This window comes from Pomacea canaliculata, linkage group LG4, assembly GCF_003073045.1.
Source record: "Pomacea canaliculata isolate SZHN2017 linkage group LG4, ASM307304v1, whole genome shotgun sequence".
Taxonomy (NCBI): Eukaryota; Metazoa; Mollusca; class Gastropoda; order Architaenioglossa; family Ampullariidae; genus Pomacea; species Pomacea canaliculata.
Window position 1 is genome coordinate 18,789,761 of NC_037593.1, and position 22,629 is coordinate 18,812,389.

General features: G+C 37.3%; 2 protein-coding genes across 2 annotated transcripts; one reads left to right on the plus strand and one right to left on the minus strand.

Moving 5' to 3' along the window:
- Nucleotides 1-513: 513 nt before the first annotated feature.
- Nucleotides 514-9,515, plus strand: LOC112562003 (adenylyltransferase and sulfurtransferase MOCS3-like). Its single transcript, XM_025234931.1, has 13 exons — nt 514-698; nt 1,755-1,912; nt 2,864-3,008; nt 3,479-3,571; nt 5,154-5,274; nt 5,556-5,630; nt 6,266-6,383; nt 6,585-6,693; nt 6,949-7,011; nt 7,232-7,395; nt 7,895-7,942; nt 8,250-8,349; nt 8,457-9,515. Exons 2-13 carry the CDS (start codon nt 1,832-1,834, stop codon nt 8,693-8,695), a joined length of 1,356 nt encoding a protein of 451 aa, XP_025090716.1. The 5' UTR covers nt 514-698; nt 1,755-1,831; the 3' UTR covers nt 8,696-9,515.
- A 106-nt stretch (nt 9,516-9,621) lies between these two features.
- On the minus strand, nt 9,622-22,341 carry LOC112562004 (ribosome biogenesis protein NOP53-like). Its single transcript, XM_025234932.1, has 14 exons — nt 22,162-22,341; nt 21,871-21,941; nt 21,457-21,538; nt 17,011-17,153; nt 16,181-16,242; nt 15,222-15,311; nt 14,834-14,938; nt 13,285-13,449; nt 12,669-12,724; nt 11,260-11,379; nt 10,779-10,845; nt 10,486-10,562; nt 10,148-10,201; nt 9,622-9,679 (listed from the first exon to the last, which is right to left on the minus strand). Coding segments are annotated over exons 1-14 (1,242 nt in total). The 5' UTR covers nt 22,311-22,341; the 3' UTR covers nt 9,622-9,678.
- Between the last annotated feature and the right edge of the window lie 288 nt (nt 22,342-22,629).

Sequence of the window (22,629 nt, forward strand, 5' to 3'; positions counted from 1 at the left end):
GTGAACATATTCAGTTTCACACAGAAGTGACAACAAGGCAGTCATCAGCAAATGTTATAAGAAAGCCCCTATCCGTAGACTGGCGTGAAGCTTCTACAACTGCTATAGTATATAGATAATATAGTATGAAAAGTAATGAAGACAAGCACCAGACTTGATGGGAACCTGTACAGGTGACAGCAGGATCTGAGAGAAGGCCGTTAGCAGAAACTCTCTGAAACTACTATACTCCTCTTCGTGCATAGGTTGCACATAAAAAGTAATCGGCTGAAGGTGACATGTCAGCCCTTTGTGGGAAAGAAACTCTCTTTGCCTGTTAGATATAAAGTAGGATCGATCGGAGAATGAGTAGCTATAGGTAGTGGAATATATGCAAATCTGAAACTAGACTCTCCGTTACAACTGAGGTTGCACAGTGTTAAAAGCAATGAAAAAAGTAGCAAAGAGGAGCCTGACATGAGCTCTAGGTTTCTCCCACGAACATCCGTGGTTTCTCCAGATGTTTGTAGACCGTTACATAGTACATGTATAATTTAAGCAGCTCATCCAGCTGTCTCTCTCTTATATATATATACACCCCTAATGGTAAAAGAAAAAGAAAAAAAGGCGAAAAAAAAACTTCATTTCACACAACTATATGCAGATAACAACTAAAACCGGCTGAAGGTTTTCTTTTATTTGTTTCGTATAATATCAAAATGATGCTAATAATACATTATATATTATATAGCATAAAATAATATTGATACTAAAGTCTTTGTGTAACAAACATGGAGGTCCTAGATTAAGCTGATTTCTCTTCGGACTATCCAGCCACATATCCTACAGAAGAACGAGTTGTTGCAGCTAGTGTCATGGATAACTCACTTTTTGGTGACAGGCAGCAACGAGTTCTTGTCAATGGCACTTTTTCCGACTTATGCACCGGCTCACCTCAGGGATGTTTTCTATCCCCGCTTCTGTTTATCCTGTATACCAACAGTTGTCGCAGTAGTCATGGGGTCACTATCTTGTCAAATTCTCTGGGTTAATGAGTACAGTGGCCTCGGTTAGCGCACGCTCGGTGATGCTTTAAGAATTCATTGTTTGGTTAACGAACAAATTTTGTTAAGACGAAAGAGTCTTTGTCCTCGGATACCGTGTCCCGTCTGTGTCATCCATGACAAGGAAAATTTCTTTTAAAACACCGTGGCACCATCTTCGATAGGCGACTTTTGCTGGATGTCAACACTCAATCTGTCGTGAAGAAGGCTCAACACGCCTCTTCCTCCTACGAAGCTGAGGTCTTTCTTATCTGTCTCCCCCCAATTTCTTCAGCTTTTTTAGTGATTTTTGTGCTTTATCTGTTTCCTATAATAGCTCCATGAAGGACATTAAGAGCCTACATTAGTAGTGTGAGGTATCCACCTGACAAGGAAAGTCGTTGGCCACCAGATTCAGGATCTGTATAAACAGGAGGAAAGTGTCTGCCATTTCGTGATGACAGGCATGCTCTGTCGGGTGAACTTGTCAGCTATCAGGTCGATATAGTATGCCTGCATGCAGGACAAACGACTGCGGCAAGTCTTTTGTTGCTTTCAGCCGTCAGACTTTTGAATGGATTATGAATGTGATGTGCATGGAAGTATGACTTTAATCGAGCTGGTATGACCCTTGACTGGCACGACTGCCTGTGGGTTATATATAAATCGAGCGCAACTGAATCTGCCCTCTATGGATTAATAAAGTATTATCTTATCTTATCTTATCTTAAAACATACCATACATTTTTATTACATTCCCGTATAGCATTCTTCTGTAAAAGAAATACATAAAGTCTTTGTGTACAAACATGGAGGTCCAAGCCCTTCGACAGCACATATTACAGAAAGAACAAGAGTTGTTGCAAATGAAACTGCTTCTTGAAGAATATGTACATATTTCTATTTATTCACATTAATTTACTTATGGTAATTATGTTTTTGAGCTGACACAGAAGGAAAAATTGTGGCGTGTTTTGATCGGTATCGTAAACGTGGATCCTTGTCGGGGTTTAAAACTGGGTTAAATGAGTAACTCGATCAAACTGTCAGTCGAGCACGGGAATCTTTGTATTATTAAACACATTTCATAAACACAATTTTTATATAGGTAATAAAAACCCAATGTGTATATTTTAGTTTGACTGGGTGTGGTTACATTTTGTCTCATTTTAATTTTATTGTCTTGGTCTTAAGTGACCCATTTGACAGGCATTTTTAAAACTTAAAGTTAGACCTGGCGATGTGAGACCTAGAGTGTTGTATTTGGCATTTCTTTTAATTTTTAATATTAGTCACATGCGACTGACCATAGATTTGTCAAGGATGACTTTTGCTTCACTAACAAACCATGTTCGTGTCACCTGTCATTCGACATAAAGTGATGGACAAATGTTTTTCCCATTCAGCTCTTATTGTGTGCATCTGTTGCTCCATACAAGGGTTTTTGTGTATATGCGGATGTTTTAATGCTGACTGTTCTACTCCTGCACATGGAAAACTGTTTGTATATCTGTTGGACTATTAAAAAGGTTCATGACTTGAGACCTCTCAGAGAGGCAAAAGTCAACCACCTATGCTCAGATACATGTGCCACCTGCAGTCAGAAAGAGACATACAAAACTTGATTTTATTATTTGTGGAATTCTGTTATGGTAAATAAGTTTTACAGAGAGTGAAAGCAAAGTGGAGGATCGGTGAAGGGGACAAAAGACATGGATCCTGAAATGAGTTTGGACACGCTTGCAAATACTTGTGACTTTTTTATTCGTACACATGATTATATAGAAGATAATAGTTTATGGATATTAGAAATTTGTAGAGTGTATAACGTACTGTTTCAGGAAAAAAATGCTGAGGTTCCCTTCCAACAGTCATTTGAAAATGGCAGAAGTTCCAGGGAAGTAAGAAAAGAACCAAGAAAACTAAGTAACTTTGAAATTGCCCGCTACAGTAGACAGTTGATTCTTCCAGAATTGGGAGTCAAAGGTGTTTTTTCAATACTGTTTTGATGCTTTTCTAACTTATATTTCTTTCATAATAAGTGATACACTTAATTACTGTAAGAATTTAAGAGGAGAGGAGACACTGTTTTTAAACTCTGTGAAAGGCTTTTCTTCAGATAAACTGCATATTTCCATAGAGATAGCTGTGAAGTCTCTGGCCATTAAGAAAGTTTACTATTCTTACTATTTTCTCAAGGGCAGGAAGGAGATATTTGCACTGCAGTTACATTTATTAGTGTGACATAAAATCAGCATTTCATCAGCTGTTGCTGTTAAAGTGCTTAAATTGTTTAATACGATAAATATAAGTTTTGATTATTGTTATGTGTAATTAAAATCCTAGCTTAATTTAAATTTAAAACAAAGATTAAAGGGTTAGTTAATTAAAAAGATATACTGTAGATGTTTTAAGCCCAATTTTTATTTTGTTCTGTTTACCATTGGTATTTGAAGGTCAGCAGCTGCTGTCTTCTTGCAAAGTACTGATTGTAGGAGCAGGGGGACTTGGTTGTCCAGCTGCAGTTTACTTGGCAGCTGCAGGAATCGGTGAGGCCCTGTTCCTTTGCCCATCAAATGCTTATTGGAACATATACTTTTAGATGTTGTATTTGTATAAAGAAGATCTCATTCAGCAGAGCAATGACAAAGTTAACTGCAATGAGAGAGCTGCAGGATTTTTGTCTCTTTTGTATTTTTGTGTTAGTTAAAGATGGAACCTCTTCAGACCGTAGGAAGAGAATGGTTTTGCCCTTGCAAGGTAAAGTAGGAGCACACGGGGTGCTGACAACTAGCGGTTAGTCATCGCCAATTACTACCTTCACAGATGGGCAGGGTAGCGAACCATATTTACAATGGAGAACATATGAACAAAACCACAGGTGCCAAACTGGTCCTAACCCTTCTGATCATACAAGCCTTCTACCCCACCAGTTTTGTTCTCATTTGCCCTGCAACTTCTGCGACGCAGGAAGATGCAAGCACCTTTAACCTACCCCCAGCATATTATTGCATTAGATAAGCAAAAAAGGACCATGGGGCCTCTTGCATAGATGGTGAATTGGCACAGTGTTACAGGCATCAATTGTTGCCCATTTGTAAAAGTACGAACATTGCACCCAAACTCAGATGTATTTTATGTTGGTCACCAGGGTAATGAACTGATAACGTCGAATATTGTTATCTTTCGCTTATGAGTGTATAAAGATATAGAGAAAGAAAAAGAAACAAAAGCAATAAAAGTTTTAAAATTCACTTATGTTTGTGTCACTTCTGCTGTTCATCCTTCTTATCTTTAATTTTCTCTCTCTTTATTTATTTTATAGAGAATACTTTCGATTGTCAGTCCTAACTCTGACAGTATGTTCAGATACAAAGCGTTTCACTTCAATATTGTCAACCACAACAAGAAGTACTGGTTGGGTGAGAAAGATGTTTGATTGCTAAGGTAGTCAGCACTGCCTGTGATCTTCACCCCACTTGTTGCCTAGGTAGCAATTAGGGAAGACTCGTTGCTTGTAAAAGTCTGCATTGCGGGTACTCCTACCTTCCCTCACCTGGGCAAAACCATTTTAAAAAGTGCCCACAAGAAGTTCCGCCTTCAAGCGTGGTGATCCAGTCTTTGGACAGGGAACTGCGCTATATAAGCTCATTAATTCATCATTATTATAAGTAGCTGAATGAGAAGGATATTCTTTCAGTTCTCACCTATTAAGTAGTACTGAAAATAGCCTGAAACTGATATTCACAAGAGAAAGTGTACCATAGGCATGTGGGAAATCAGACAAAAGGTTTAGCGTGTCTGGAGCATGGCATGGGGAAGGCATAGTCTAAACTTTGCTTTTTGCTGTCTTTTTTCCTTCTGATATAATGACTACTCACTTATGCTGCATGGGAGAGTTTTTCAGTCAGAGGCATAAGGTCATGACCTTGGGAGACATTCTGTCCTTGTGGTTTGTGCTTTAGTTTGGAGCATGCTGCCAGTTGGAGGTTTGCCTAGATCTGTGACTGAAAAATGTTCCCTAACCTTCCCACCAAATGAGTGAAAGATGGAATTTTCCACTGAATAAGATGTATACGGGCAAAACTGTGTAGAACCAGATTATTTCTGTTTAACTTTTGATGACTTTAGGCACTCTGGGAGTACTGGACTATGATGATGTGGAAATGAGCAACCTTCATCGCCAGATTCTTCACACAGAACAAAGAGTTGGCATGGCAAAGGCACATTCTGTGGCTACCTCATGCAGGAAGTAATGTTTATTTTTAAACACACAGGACATGTTTGGTACTCATTAAATTGAATTTTGTGGTATTCTGAATATTGTTCTGAGCTTTATATGATTTGTACTAAAATTGAAAATCTTTGTTGTTTAGTAAGCCTGTATTTACATTTGACACTGAACTAGTGGGGTTGACATATTTTGATCCCAGAGTGTCCAAATGTTTATGGGAGTCCACTCTTTGTGTGTGTGTGTGTGTGTTTGTCAATGAAAATTCTTCTGCTATTGTTGATATCAGTTTTATTTTTCAGCCTTAATTCGAGCATAAGGTTAATACCAATCAGAGAGCAGTTAAAGAGTGAAAATGCTTTGTCTGTCATCAAAGAGTATCCTTTTTTTCATGGATGTGCTTTTATTTGAGTAGCTTGTATTATAAGTTTTTTAATAATTTTGTATCCTCACTCATTCCACTTCTTTAGTTTCCTGATTACAAGTTTTCCTAATCTTTATCTTGAAATCTTTTCTGTGTAAACAATAACATGATTTAGTGTTTTGGTGAATCTTCCTGTCTTTATTTCTGCTACGAACTACCGAATGCTATAGCTTATTATTTAAGAACATTTATGGTGCTTATCATTTGCAACTTAATATCCACTTAACTTTTACCATTAAAAGGGGATGCTTGTTTTTCATAATTTAATTTACTTGCTATGGATAGTGTACCCAGAGGAACTTTTCTGGCAAAATTCTTTTTTTTGAGCATTGACTACTAATATTTAATGGCACAGTTCATTGAAATAACGAAACGGTTGATTAAATATGTAGTCCTAATGTATATTCCATAAAAATAGCGCAAAATGTTACAAGACCTTTGAAATATGAACAAGAAACATATGATTTAATGTTGATGCAAGAAGCAAGTATGTGTACATTTAATGTTGGTGCAAGAAGCATGCGTGCAACCATATTATTATGAGATAGCTGAGACCAACATGATTAAGAAAATCTTGACTAATACTAGATACGATATCATCTTAGATGCTACAGACAATGTAGCAACAAGATACCTGTTGAATGATGCCTGTGTTCTGGCAGGAAAACCCCTTGTGTCAGGCAGTGCTCTACGCTTTGAAGGACAAGTATGTGTTTTGGAAAGCGCTTTTCTACATTTTTTTTTTTTAATACCTCAAAATAGAGAAAGGGTTAAAGAAATGGTGTGGGGGGAAAAAATGAAATGGATGCAGCTCCAAGTTTTTGGCAAGCATTAACATTTCGTTAGAAAATTTTTTTTTTTTTTCTCCTCAGCAAATGAATTTCTAGTTTGCTATTTTTGTGCGCAGCTGACAGTATATAATTACAGAGGGGGACCTTGCTATCGATGTTTATATCCAAAACCACCACCTCCAGAGACTGTCACCAACTGCTCCGATGGTGGTGTCTTGGGTGTCGGTAAGTTACCTTATGAACTAAACAATGTAGTATTGTGTTTTTGCAACCATAAACTGCCAGTGAAAGTAGTATATGGTTTGTGAGGAAAATGTAATTAAGTTACCATACAAATTAGGGCAATAAAAGTTTTTAAAGTGTTGTTGTTGGAGTTGTTACAACCATAAATGCTGGTGAATGTAAAATGGTTTGGGAGGAAAATGTGTAGTGCATTTATTATATATATATGTCAGTATTCTTTCTTCGCTTATGTTTCAGTTCCTGGTATCATAGGATGCTACCAGGCACTTGAAGCCATCAAGATTGCAGCAGATATGGGCAGTATCCTTAGCTGCTTCCCTACTTCAAACAAACATATTTTGTACTTCTTGTGTTGGACATCAGCTGTGCTGCTTTTTTTTTCTCCTGTGAAAAATATTCAGTATACTTTGCTATGCACATTTAAGTTTCATTATTTCACCATTTTTCTAAGATTCTATCACAAGATCACCTTGTTATTCTAAGTTGTAGTGTTTTTGACACTTCCTTTACACAAGAACAGCCACTCTCAATCAACGTCTTCTTCTCTTTGATGCCCTTGACTGCTCCACACGGATCATTAAACTGCGACCTCGTCAAGCTTCATGTGCAGTTTGTGGAGATGCTCCATCAATAAGACATCTCATTGACTATGAGCAATTCTGTGGAGCAAGGGCAACTGACAAGGTGCCCAGAAGTCTTTGTTTTTAATGGGGAGGGGGGGGAGGATGGGCTAGTGCATTTGTTTTTTTCACAATTCTGTGTAGATTCTTGAAGATAGTCATAAATCAGCATTATTTATTTACACCTTTCCTGAGATGCAATGGGCTTTAATTTTTATCAGTATTAGTCTGTCATCTTTCGCATACATTTATTTTAAAATATTATTGTATTAAGGCACTTGTGCTATGCATATTTCACTTAGGCAGCTTCTTCAGTAGCATACAGTAACTTCATTTTTTTTTTATTAGCACAGTGACTCAAAACATATGAATTTAAAATTTAAGAATTTTCACTGCTCCCATCTCATTTTACTTTCTTCATAATTTTGTTATGTGTAACAAGCACAAGTGCCAGACTAGTATACTCTCTTGAATTGCATAATGCATGATATGTACTGTCAGTGATGAATATACCAAAATATTTCTGAAGGTGTTGAGTATTTGAAGAAGTTGGATTGTTTCAGGACCACGAAAAACGTGTGCTTCCTCCCTCTAGTCGCATAACTGCAGTAGTAAGTACTATCTTTACAGATGTTGTGTGTCGAGGTTTTCTCAGTATATTTTTTCATGTCATTTGTGAGATCAAATATTCTTTCATTTGCTAGACCAAACATTTAATGTGTTCTGTTAAACCAAGCATAAAAATCTCAAGACTGGTTCAAAGTAATCAAATGCAATGCTTTATCATCATAGCGTGTTGAAAAGCTGTAATCGGTAGGATAAACCAGTTGTATTAAAAATGTTTCGGCTCCATGGTTACCAATCATAGCAAAAACAGTAAATGTCATTTATACAGTCTGCCTTTTTTTCTTAAAACAGGAATATCATGAGTTACTGATGAACACAGTGCCACATGTATTGATTGATGTGAGAATGCCTGTGGAATTGAACATTTGCTGTTTGCCTCATCCAGCACAGAGTATCCTTGATAGACCATTTATTTCATACAGATGAATTAAACACATAACATAATAATTGTAGCTGACAATCCCTCTATGCTTTGGATTTTCCTTGACCAGATGCAATATGTTCCAATGGACCTGCTGCAGAAGGACCCTAAGGGAACAGTGCAGCAGATCAAATGTTATGCTGGAGAACTCAAACATGATCCGTTGTCTGTGATAATAGTGTGTCGACGTGGAAACGACTCACAGCTGGCTGTGAATTTGCTGCTGGAAGTAGATCCTGATCTAAATGTTAAAGACATTCGTGGTGGACTGCATGCATGGGCAAGAGATGTGGATCTTGATTTTCCAGTATATTAATTTTTTTATCACAAGTTGTCCTGCATAATTCCACAAACACAGGATCGCTGATTCCACTGCAGTACTTAATTCTTTGGTATAACTGAATCATTTTGTTCTCTTCAGAATATTAATGACTAAAGACTTGACAAGCTTAAAAGTTGTTGATCTGACACTGTGGCTAGCACTCTCTACAGTTTTATGCAGGAAGAGTGAGGAGTCAATAGATCTAAACATGAAAGAGGGAATTAGCAAATGAAGCTTAAGCTTCTTTACTGTCAAGTAACTAATGACATCACAAATACAAAATCATTGAAATGGGATCTAAATGGTAAAGGCAATGTTACAGTTAACTTGAAGGACTTTAATCATGGGAAATGGTTTTAGGTGTTTAGGTGGAAGTTTTGAGAATACTACATTTAACACACTGGCATTATCAACCCACGGCTAAACTAAGGTTGATCAGCGCTATTGTGGAAGGGAGATAATGTAAGCAGTGTCTGAGAAACAGCATTTTTTTCTGGGGATATGCATTGCAAGGGTAGAAGATGAGAAAGGGAAGGAGATATGGGGCAAAATGGATGATCTGCCAGTGAAATGACTGTACAGGGGAAGCAGCTCCAATAGTTAGGAGAACATGGTGGATAAGAAATAAAATTTGCATGGAATGACAGTTAAATTTGGTGATGGGCAAGACACATTAGTGCCCGTGTAAAGAAGACACTGAATGCATTGCAGTTAAAAAGAGATGTCAAAAAATATTTTGTGTGATCTTTGGTTGTGGATTTACAATAGTTTTAAAAAATTGGCCTTCCAGCTGAATAAAGCAGTTTTAATCTCCCATTGTGTTATTGCACACTTCTATATTCTGCATTCTCTCACTCCCTTGCACGTTTATACAGTGAATTTCAGATTAACGCAAACAAGATCATATCTTTATGACATCATTTTTTTTTTCCCACAGCACATTCCAAGAAATGAAGTATATCCAAGATTACGCATAATCTGAAAAAAAAAATCATTATTTCCTTGATTTTGTAATATTTAAAAATATTAATAAAATCTGTCCACAATGCAAGCTTTCATTTGAAAACTTAATAAGCAGCTTAATAACATGTTGAAACTGTGGTAAATAAGATAGCACCAATATGAGGTTAGACTTTTAGTCCTTATGTTAGTGTAATTGAGTTGCTTTGCCATGTACAGAATGTTACAACTGTTGGCTGTATGACTGAATAAGATTGAGCTTTGAAAAAAAAAGCAACTTAACCCCTTGGTGTTTCCTTCATAACTAGTTTCAGCATACTTTAGAGCTTTCACAGAAATCTGTCACTTATAATAATAGATTTATATAATGCATTTCTTTACAGCAGAATAGACTTGATGTGCTTTACACAAATGAAAACAAATAACACCGAAACAAAGTAAAAGCACTTGCAGATGGTCTTGTGTCATTTGCAGTCAAATACTCACTAAGCATCTCTGAAAGTCTTCTTTAAAAACATTTTCTTCTTGGGTTTAGTCCTCCTGAAGAAAGAATAAAATTGTAAGCACAAAGACAGTTAAAAAACAAGATTTGTGTGCTTCTTGATCTGAACATGCTGGTAAGTGCATTACAAATCGTATACACACACGCACACAAATATATGTAGGAGGGCTGGTTGGAAAATTATTTTTGAAGAAAAAGCATCTGTTTTATTGTTGTACTCTTGTTCTGTTCAACTACTTTCTAACAACTTCTATGCACTTTTGAACCTATGAACCCGTATGTAAAAACACTGCCCAGAATCAAAATAGTATGGAGTCCTTACTTTGCTGGCATCCTTGTTTCAATAATGTTCCTTTTCTGCAAGTTTTTGTACCGGTCTTCCAACAAATGGCCTTCAGGCTGTAAGAATATGCATATGTAATGTTTTATAGATCACCAAAGATGGTACAAAAAGTATGTCTTTAGTGTACGGTATTTGCACTAAATAAAAAGTTGAAATTGTCAAATATATTTCTCAAAGCAAATCACAAAACGTCAAACTGAAAATTAATGTGTAACAAGCTTTCATGAAGCATGCATTTTAAGTAAATATTACAAGATGGAAGTGTTCATTACCCTTAACTGTCGTAGACTTCCAGCTAGTTCCTCTGAAAGTTTCAGTTCTATCTCCGGAGCAGAATATGTAACCAGCAGTCAAGGACCACATAATCAGAATCAAATTAGTGTTTATACATATATCAAGAAACCCCAATTTAAATGGTGCTGCGTTTTATTTCTTTGTAACATGATCTAGCCTCATGCATCACTACTAGCAGGAAAGAATCGATGGATACTCCAAAGTGCAGTAAACAGCCTTTGTTTGGTTCATCTTGTATATCACATTGTGCAGTATTTCATAAATTTATTTGTATATATATTTGAAATTTGCAAAATCAAAGAATTATTAATGCATTATTATCTCAAGTCCAAATCCTTATTCTGTAAACAAAGCTAATGCATATAAACAACAAGCCTGCATACTGGTTTTATGCAGCCCACTTTTCTTTATGACGGATACCCTATGGAAACTTAAGGTAAAACAAGGACAAAAGGATATTTTAACTTTCCCAGCTTTTTGGTGCCTGTTCTTTTTGCCTCCTGTTTTTTTGCCTTCACAGCAGCTCTCTGTGCATGAGTTTGGGCCTGTTTGCGAAGCTCTGACCGCAGTGTATTTAATCTGACATAAAAACCAGACTACTTAAAAGCTGTTAAATTTTCAAGAGGAAAATACATTTGTGCCATTCGATAACACAGACACAAAGCTTAATTGGCATTTCTGACTAGAATGACAATGAAAACAACTGATCAAGTTTGCACAGATTTCTTATCAACAAAGAAGGCAGAAATAATCCTGTAATTTTTTGTTGTGGGGAGTAAGGTATTAAAGACTATTTATCACAAGGATAGTTTTTTAGGATTTGCAAGGGCAGTGTTCCTCCTCCCTCTCCTTTCTCCAACCCTCTACAGGGTCAGATACCCATCAAACATCTGGGACAAATAAAGAAAGTGTACTGCACCACATGGGCAGCTAATGTATATGCCTCTGGCCTAGCACACCACTGCTTGGATCACATGGCTGTTTGCTTTCCCTATAGTACATTATACAGGGTGGCGCATGAAAAACCGAACCATCTTCAACTCGCTGGCTATTATACAGAAAAGTGCACTGATGCACAAGGAAATAATTTCCGCCTCTAATCAGCAAGTACATATTTTTGCATTTGCGTATCTTGTTTCGCATACCAGGGATTCAGCAAAAGAAAGGACTGGTAGATTACGAGTGGGAAAAGAAAAATATCTGACTTGAGGTTGTGCAGGAAACCCAGCAGAAAATACAGAGCAGTCATAGTAACAGTCAACACCAGAGATCTGTACATCTCTGAAGACTCTGAATGGTAACGTTTCAACGGCGACAGAGATATGAGACTGCAGAACATAGCTGTCAATTCAAAATCTCATAATGATAAGTGGTATAACAGTTGCACGAAGAGTCGAAAAGAAAAAAATCATGGCAAATAGCAGAAAAGTTATCAAAGAGTTAAATTATGCTGTTGCACATAGTTCCAAAAGCGGCAAGATGGCGCAGATGTGGCAGTTGAAACCACTAGTCAAGCATTTGAAATGATCCATTAAAAGAAGCTACACGGTGCAGGCATAGAGGAATAATCCAGAAGACAGCCAGTGGCATACTTAGCAGAAGCACAGACCAAACAGTAGAAACAGAGGATAACGCAAATCTACAGAAAAGACGAAACGAAATGGAGATACGTCACCCTCTAGCTGGTAAGGCGAAGGGACATCACTCCAAATAAACCTATTACAGGCTCTCTCATGTCATTCGCCCAGATGCATTCATGCATGCACACAGAATAAACTATGATAAAAACAGACACAGACTTGTCCATGTACATACAGGCCCAATCTAAAAGTAAAGAAAAAAGCAAAACTGTTTATCAAATTGCCTACCTATAAACCATGTTTTCTCGCATTTTTGTTGCTTTATCTTTCAAAAGCCTTTGTTTCTGAAATAAGAGAGATGGTGGAATATACAAACACACTACCCATTTATTATACACATTTTCTAATGAAATGACACATTAGGTCATCTTGTGTGAATGACTAAAGGGCTGCTAAAAAAGCAAACAAGATCAAGTTCCAAATAACAAAGGAATAACTAGAAAATCTCCAGATGTGCCAAAAGAAAACCTGCTAAGATTAATGTTCTGCAAGCACTAGACCTTAACTAAGTATGAAAAGATGATCTGGAGAATTCTTCTCAGCACAAGCACAAATTACACTGAAAACTCATACCACAACTGTTACTAATATCCCCACCAAACCTTTCTACTACAATGTTGATTAGTGTGGATGTTTTTGACTCCAAAGAATTTCTGTATGTTACCTCTCTGTTTTCACCCACTACACCTTTCTGCATATCTCCTTCCATTAAAAATTTCATAATCCACATTTAAGAAAAAAAGATTTCTTTCCTTGCATAGCATTATTCCATTTATAATATTTAAATTAAATGCATTCACATAACATCAAGGACGAAACAAAAATTGTGAAAATCTTAAATTACCATTTCTTTCTGTTCTCTAGCTTTGCGTTTCTGCTTCTTTGTCTTAGCTCTGGTCTTTGACTGGACTGCGGTTCTTTCGTCCTCAGGTATGGCAGAGTTATCCCCCTCTGGGTTTTCCACATCATCCGAAAACAAGCCAGCTGACATTTCTTTAACCCAAGAAGCCTGTAAGCCAGGAGACAAGTCTGTCATTTAATCAGAATTTTCTAAAATAGGAATAGTAACATACCCACTGACTTTTAAAACTATGACCTACATTACACCATAAAGATAAGGGCTTTTAATGAAACACAATTGCCGAACTATATTTCTCTGAGATGTCATGGTATTAGTGTATTGCAATGGTGTGTATCCCAAGTTAGATATATCAGTTAATCATTCCTTTTCACTGCAAGAACAACATGTGCCCATTTCAGCAGTTTTTTTTTTTGTTTTTTTTTTTAAAGAATCTTAGTTGCCAGTCTCCAGGCCAGTATATTTACCAGGGAGCCCATGCATTGTGCATGCCTTTAACTGAAATCCTTTGCTGACACAAAAGGCATATTGCTGAAAAATGTTCATACCAATTATTTCTGAAGATTTCTGCAGTTAATTTCCTTAAGCTAACCTCTGCTTCAACATTCTGATGATTTTTATAAAGAAAACCAAGCATATACAGGGCTTCTGCTTACGCCAAAAAATTGCATACAGTATGCATTAAAAGTTCGGAGGACCCCTTCAGTTTTCGTTAATGGGGTCCCCTTCAAATTTGGGCGAAGAACATGGACCCCTTAAAAATCTGAAGAAGGGGTCCCTGGGACCCCAAAGAATTTAGCCTTAGCAGAAGCCCTGATATAAGTTACATCGCACCTGTCTGTTTGCCAGTCATCACAGAACTAAATGACCTGCTGAAGCTACCTTACTGATATCAAGCTGATGTAAGAGTGGGTGAGAAAAATAAGACCACTGGGGGCAAGTACATCATCAGAAGACTGAGGAGTCTATAAGAGACTGTACATATAAGGGTAAACCCGTTGACGTTAAAAGACTACCTGAACTTTTTTTTTTACTGCCCATACATAAGTTATGCATCTACATATTTATGCTTGGGTATATTCAGTACATATTGGGTATATCAGTTAATTCTGCTGTAATATACTTGGCAATATTTTGATATCTTCAGCATTTACAGTGGCGTATTCTTGAAATTATATTCTTTTGTGATGTTTTCCCTAGGTATCTGGAGCCAAGGCAGGCTGTTGTCTCTTACCCACACTAGTTATTAACTTGAGAAGTTGAAAGTTAGAAGGACCGTTATTATTGTGTTTTAATGTATATTTTGTGTGCCACTGGGTGGAAAGTCTGAGACAAAATTAAAGAGCATGTGTGTCTGCCTGTATGTGACTGTGGCACAAGAAGGATGATTGAACTTGCAAATCTTTTAATTATCTTTAGTATTTCATATGTGTTTCAGGTACATATAACTATTGGTCATTTGGCCATTTGCCAAAAGAAACTATAAACTAAAAAATAATAAGACAAAGAGAAAAAGATTACTGAAAATGATCACCTCGCCAGGAGCTTCACTAGGAAACTTTGCATCCAAGGCTCTAAAAATCTTTAGTTCTTCCTTTTCTCTGTTTTTTTCCACTAAAGTTGCTTTGAGTAGCAGGTCCTGTGAACAATGTAAATTAATATCCACGCAGTACTTTTAAACATTTTCTAAGCACTCCATTTCTTAAAAAAAGCAAAAATCTTTCAAAAATATAATACAATATATAATGTTAAGTATGTAATATATAATGGTAATACATCAAAGAACAAACTACAAAGTATCAAACTACTGCCATCTATCATTCCTATGCAAGACACTTCTGGAGTAAGGCAGAGCAAAACTCTCTAGCATTAATACAAAATGTGTCTTATTTAAAAAGTGAACAAAATGCTAAATGGCCTACCTGATGATCTTCATAAGATGGATTATAGGAGGCACCAGGATGTGGAGGCTCTACAGCTGGCATTGTATACTGGACTGGCTTCGCAGGTGGCTTTAATTCAGCAAGTAAATCATACATCAAATATAAAACAAGTAACAAAACAAGCAATTTAAGTGATGCAATACTAATTTCAAGGCTTGAATAAACTATATCATCATATTTATTCACTGAAAATTAATGTAACACCTTAGCTCTTACTAGGGCTTATACATGGGGAAACATCAAGCAGGGATTCTCTTCAAAGAGGAAATTGCAGTTGTTCAGTATTATGCATAGCTCACAGTGATTTCTATGAACACCCAACTGATTTAAAGTTGTTTTAGATGTTTTATCCACTTCAGTTGAACTTTTGTCTTGAGAAAAACAGTTTTCATTCAAACTTCTTTGGGGAAATTCCATAACTGAGTTTAATTGTAAATTATTCATGCACATGCAAACATCTAAAACTAGCCAACGCAATCATGTAATTGTTTCCTCATGGGTAAGACGGTAGCATTCGAAGTATCAACTTGGCAGGATGCATTTGATTTAACAGCTTATCATTATCAAAATAAGATGATTGCAATTACTAAGTCGTTATAAATGCATCAAAAACTGTTTGTGTTCTTATCCGGAATTTTAGAACTATTTTTCTGTGGATGGACATAGAAACAATGATAAGAACAGATGCAGAAAAAAACAAACGTTGGAGGGAGAGTAAGCAGAACAGAATACAAGCAATCAGTTTCACTTAAAAAAACACACGCCTGTGTGGTGTTATTTCTTGCATGACTGCCCCATTCTGTGTAACCATGTAACCAAGACGTGTGGGTTACCAGGTTACATTTCTGGCGTCCAATGTGGAGCTGTCATGCAAGAAATAACACAACACAGAATTCAGAAAACAAGGTACATAATATAAAAACCATTAACAATCTTACCTTAACTCTTTTTCTTTTGGTGACTTCCATATAAAATGCATCTTCTTGATGTTCCTTTTCAGCTTAAAAAAACATACACATACACAATGTTAATCCCATGAAAATAGAATAATATGCTGCTGCAATTTAAACTTAGTTAAGTCAGCTGCAAAATAAAATATTAACACTTTGATCATGAATCATTTACTCCTTGGGTTGTACAAATGGAGTGACCTTGTTCCTTGCCTTCAAAGTATCAAATCAATATTTGTATTTAACACTACATCTAGACAGAAGCAAATATAGATGCTACCATGTATGAATTGTGTTCAAAATATACAAGATATTGTACAAAGTTTTACATCGCCTACAGCTTTAGCTACTTTGATCCTAACAGCTGAGAAGAGGGAACCCCAAGATGAGTCTCTAGAATGCAAGTGATCTAGTATCCTCTGCAATGACCACCTCAAGACATATACAAAGTAATATATGGCTTATTACCAAAATAACAAACAAGTATCTCTTTTGAAGACCTTATAAAGGTGCAGATATGCCAAAAAAGGACTCATGACAGCCTGCAGAATGCACATTGATTTTAAAAACACTAAAGCAAGTTTTACATAAAGCAAGCCAAAGGTGGGAATATGATTGTCATGGTTGCTATTATTAACAATGACCCTTGATCCTCTTTCAGAGTTTACAGTTTTTCTTTGATATTTAGTTTGCAATATCTCAGCTAAATGCACTTCCACATAAAGGATCACTTTTCAAGTTATCTATTTTTTTTGAAGGGGATGAAGGTCCCTTTGTTTTTAGACATACTATTTATTGTTGGAAAATATGGAAATTACCAGTCCAGAGGTCATAACTTGAGTCTGGTGACTTCTCCTTTTTGTGTGTTGTCTGGTGCTGAGCTTGTGTCTCCACCACTAGTCTCTTCCTGTCTTTTGAAGGCTTTAGCTTTTTTTTCCTTTGGACTGTGCTCCAGTCATCACTGACAAAGAAAACAGTTTACATAAGTTACAAACAGATTAAATATATCTGCAAAGTCCTTAAAATAAAACCACTATACCAAGAAAGAATTTTGCATGTACAATTGTCTATTTATACCATATGTCCATTTCTGAACTAGTTGTGTCCATTTTTATGTAAATTAGAAAACAGATTTACAAATTATAAAGATATTATATGATACAGTTGGCATATCAAAATATTAGCAGTTGCAATATAATCAGATATGAATATTGACAAAATATTAATAAACTGCTAAGTTCAAATATCAACAGATGTGATCACAGATAAAAACTTGCATTCTCAATAACTTACACTTATCAAAGACAGTTTCAAAACAAAAATATAAATGCTAAGCACATTTATGATTTCTTTACCCCACTATCATGTTTGGCGTCAGAGAGTACAAGGCACAGTTTTAATTCAATAGAAAGCCAAGTGAACTTGCAAGCCGGGCTTAAATGATAGATACTTCTTGATACCTCTTCATGTATAAAATACTATCTATCTATCTATTCCTCTTTGTGCATCAGGTTGCACATAAGGCCTCAACCAGAGTCCGCCACCGATGTCGATCGGCTGAAACCCGCTCTAGGTGACCCCATGTCCAGCCCTTTCCTTTCATCTCCCTTTCCACTGTTCTTCTCCAAGTTTCCTTTGGGCGGCCTCGTTTTCTTCGGCCGTCTGGAGTCCATCGTAGGGCGACTCTGGAAAGGTCTGCTGTCTGCTGGCGGAGCACATGTCCAATCCATCGCCAACGCCTTCGTTGAACCTGCGTGGTGATGGACTCGGTTTCACTTCTTCGGTGGAGTTCTTCGTTGGTGATGGTGTTTGGCCAAAAGATGTTAAGTATGCGCCTGAGGCATCTGTTTTGGAAGACGTCAAGCTTGTTACTGATGGTTTTGGTCATCTTCCAAGATTCTGATCCGTAAAGGAGGGTGCTGATCACATTTGACTTGAAGATTCTCAGCTTGATCTTTCTGGCTGATGTTTTTTGCCTTCCATGTGCTCCTGAGTGAGGCAAAGGCCTGACTGGCTTTCGCCAGTCGGGCTCGAATCTCCACCTCCGCATCCCCAGTGTTTGACATTTTGGACCCAAGATAGGTGAAACTGTCAACTTCCTCAATCTCTTTCTCCATTTAGTTTGATGCTGTCTTGGACTCTGGCGTTCACTCTCATACTGTTAGTCTTTTTTTGTGCTGACCTTCAAGCCAAGGTTTCCAGCTGTTTCTGAGAAGGCCTTTGTTTTTTCCTGCATGTCTTGGTGGCGGTGTGACAGCAGGGCAATGTCATCAGCAAAGTCCAAGTCTTCCAGTGCTGTTGTTGCTGTCATAGTCATGGTCCATCTGAGCCCTCTCCTCTCGCTGTCGGTGGAGTCTTCATGATCCAGTCCAAGGCCAGGATGAAGAGGAACGGCGACAGAATGCAGCCCTGCTTCAACCCGGTACTGACGTTGAAGGGGTCCGTGAGCTCCGTGTCACAGACAACCTGGGATTTGAAATCGCTGTACAGCATTGCAATGACCTGAACAAGTTTTGCAGGGACTCCGTAATGCTCAGGATCTTCCATAAGGACTCGCGGTGGATGCTGTCAAAAGCCTTCTCCAGGTCGATGAAATTGATGTACAGCGGTGTGTTCATTCGTTGCTCTGCTCCAGAATCTGTTGCAGAATGAAGATGTGTTTGGAGCAGGATCGCCCAGGGCGAAATCCTGCTTGCTGTGGTCGGAGGTCTTTCTCAAGAGTTGCCGTCAGTCTTGACAAAACAATCTTGCTGAAGACCTTGCTGGTGAGGGAAAGAAGTGTTATGCCCCTCCAATTATTGCAGTCTCCAAGATCTCCTTTCTTGGGTAACTTGAAGATGAGCCCTGTCTTCCACGCAACAGGGACCTGCCCTGATTCCAAATTTGCCTGAAGATTTCAGTCAGCTTGGGAGCTGTCACATTCACGTCTGCTTTCAACATCTCTGCTGTTATTCCATCTGCCCCTGGTGCTTTGCCGCTCTTCATTGTCTTGACTGCTGCTGTCACTTCTTCCAGGCTTGGTGGGTCTGTGCAGATGTCAAGGTCTATAGCTGCTGGCTGGATGTCTGCAAGCTGAGGGGGATCTGGTCTGTTCAGAACGACTCAAAATGCTCCCTCCAGCGCTGTAGTTTTTCCTGCCTCTCCTCGACGAATTACCGTTCACGTCTTTCACTGGCACATCACTGTTCTTAAACCCGTTGTTTAGCTGTTTGTTTATCTTGTACAGTGTCTTCAGGTCAGTTTTACTTGCTGCATTTTCTGCTTCATCTGCCAGTTTCTCTATGTGATATCTTTTGTCGGTTCTTGTCATCTCTTACCGCTTTGTTCAGTTTTGCATATCTTTGTCCTGTGTTGTTCCTTCAGGCGTTCAGATCTGGTGCTGTTGATTCTTTGTTTGGCTGACTTTCTCTCTTCTATCTTCTTCCATGTCTCTTCTCTGATCCACTGTTCTTTCTTTTTCCGTTGGAAGCCCAGTATTTTCTCTCCTGATTCCTGTAAGACACGATTGAAGTCGTCTAAGGTCATCTCTTGTTGGTCTCCTAGTCCTGGAACCTGTTCTTTACTTCCTAGCAAAAGCCTTTTCGGTGGCTGGATTTTTAGTTTGCCGGAGTCCCTCTCTGCTGACGTGCTGTTTTTCCTCGTGATCGACGCAGCTTCAGAGAAACTGTGGCTATCACAAGAGTGTGGTCACTGGCAACGTCTGCTCCTCTGTAGGCTTAACATCTTGAAGTGAGCTCCTCCATTTTCGGTTGATGATGACATGGTCTATCTGGTTCTTTGTGATCCCATCTGGTGATGTCCATGTTGCCTTGTGGATGTCTTTGTGTGGGAAGAGTGTGCCTCCAATCAGTAGGTTGTTTTCTTCACAAAAGTCTGCCAGTCTCTCTCCGTTGTCATTGATGGTTCCGATTCCATGACTGGCAAACTATTGCCAAGACTCTCTCTCCTATTTTCCTCTAATAACTCTAGAACCTTCCCAAAACTGAATATCCCCTTTCCTAAACTAGACCTCTTCAAATCAAGTCTGAAATTCTCAGGAAGCATGCTATGGAACAGCCTCCCTCTCCATCTCAAGCAATTGCACTCCCTGAACTGCTTTCGACGCCATCTGTCTAAACACTTTCAAGACATACAGATGAGGCCTGTAGATTCCTCCCAACTCCAGGTGACCTTGTAAATTATCTTCTTAACCATCACCTTGTACATATCCACCCTTCTTTATGTTTACTACAATTTTTTTTCTGTCATGCTTAATTACTTCATTTATATAGTTAATTTTCTTCCCTGTAAAGGGCAAGGGCTAAATGGAAAAAAGCGTCAGTTGCTTATTTTACCCCTTGTAAATAAAGAATTGTAATTGTAATTGAAACATGTCTGCCTTCAATGTTGAATTGATTTGTCTCATGCACATAGCATGTTTTGTGGATAACACCTATGACCCAGAATTTGAAATTTTATTTTTATATTCCTTAACTCTTTGTTTCATCAGCTTGAGCCAGAATTTGCTAATTCTTACAAGCAGTTGACTAAAACATGTAAGCCATGAGATGCATGGAAAGCTTGCACTCTGTGAAAAGGTGTAGTTTACAAAAAGAAGGTAAACAGTCTTATCTTGGTTTTAATTTTATGAGAGCAAGGTGCAATGTGTTCAACGATTTGTAAAAATTCAATGCGCTGACAAAGGAGCTTTATTCAGTTTTGAGCCTGTAATGGCATTTCTCTAATTTGCATTTTTAAGGATTGTTGGCCCAAAAGGTCTTCACCAACAACTGTCACACTGAAGCATGCAGCTGTCACACTGAAACTCTGCGTTAATGTTTGTAACCTTTATCTTAAGTGAAGCTAGAAATCTCACTGTTTCTGCTCTGATTAAAAATTTTATGACATGACCTAAAGATTTAGGACATCAGCATTTTAACAACTGCATTTAAAGTAAACTCTTACATTATAAGGGAGCTGATGACATAATTTAATAACATACAGTGGTATCTATGAACTGAAGATATGATGTGTTTTAGATGTAATTTGTGAGTAAATAGTCCTTTTGTATTAACCAAATTTGCTTGCTGACTGAAATATTGTTTCAATTAAACAAAATATTTCCATAAAAAGTTTGCACTGATTTCATATTATTTCTTGATTATTAAGTAACGTTAATAAGGGTGGCCATTAAAAAAAAAATTAAAAATCAATATTCTTTCATTTTGTTCACCCCTTTAGTTTTTAAAACATTATGAAATGAAATGGCAAGAATGGCTACATACATTCTCGGACTTTGTATCCTGGAAGTATTGTTGAGAATGGCATAGCAACGGAGTGCCTTTGTTACCCCTTTCTTTGCACCACCTGTGAGAATAAATAAAGAAAAAAGTTACAAGAATAAAATTACGAGAAATGTACGTCAACAAGTAAAAGAAATGTGTGCAAGCAGGTGGGTACTATTTTATAAATGTGTCAGATGATCAGAAGGATACTAAAAACTGCAGCTGCAGACTATTCGACACATGATATTTAAATAAAATTGTAAATTTGGGAACAACAAATTGTGACAGCTGGCATAACTGTTTCCGCTTTTAGCCACAAGGTAAGTTAAACGTTTAGAACTTAAACTTCGGATTTGAGTTTTAAAATGCTATATCATAAACCAACATTAATAAGGAGATGCTACGGTCACATACTTTCCTGGGGCGATGACTTGTTTTTATCCACCATAAACAGCTCCTGGTCAGTTTTGTCTCTTAGCAAACCTCTAAACAAGAAAAAAAGTTGCTTAATCCTGACATAAACTGATAAATATATGAATTAATAGACAAAAGTATAAATACTGATATAATATTTTACTAAGATCATAGATAATATGCAATATCCTCATGCAAATCATCGGCTTTTTTTCCTACGACTGCGAAACTTGTTGATATTACAACTTTTATGTTATTATTGTTTTATTTGGTAACTTAAGAATTACTCACGTCGTTCGCAGTTGAAACCTTTCTTCTTCTAGAAATTCTTCTGTTTTGCTTATATCTATTGCTCTCCATGATTTCTTTTTGTTTTTCCCAAGTTTGCGCTTCTTTGATAATTTTGGTGCAATAGAAGCTGTTTGCATGTGCTCCGCCATGATTTCCTTTTCACATAGAGTGTTTTCCCTTGGATGCCTTTAGATAAAATATACATTTACAAATAATTTTAAGTGGTTACAGTATCTAGTTTTAATAAATGAAAAGAATAATTTTTAATTAATCCATATAAAATATTCCAATGATTGAAATATCGAGAGTAAAAACGAGGTAGTACGGTAAATGATCTCGCTTCTTGAGGTACCATGATCGTTGCTATGCTGGGAAGCACGGGGAAGGCGATTTTCATTACTTTTATTGCAAAGTTCCAAGTTTTCTCCTTTCCAAAAATATATGTTTCTTAGTCTAACGTTTACCTCA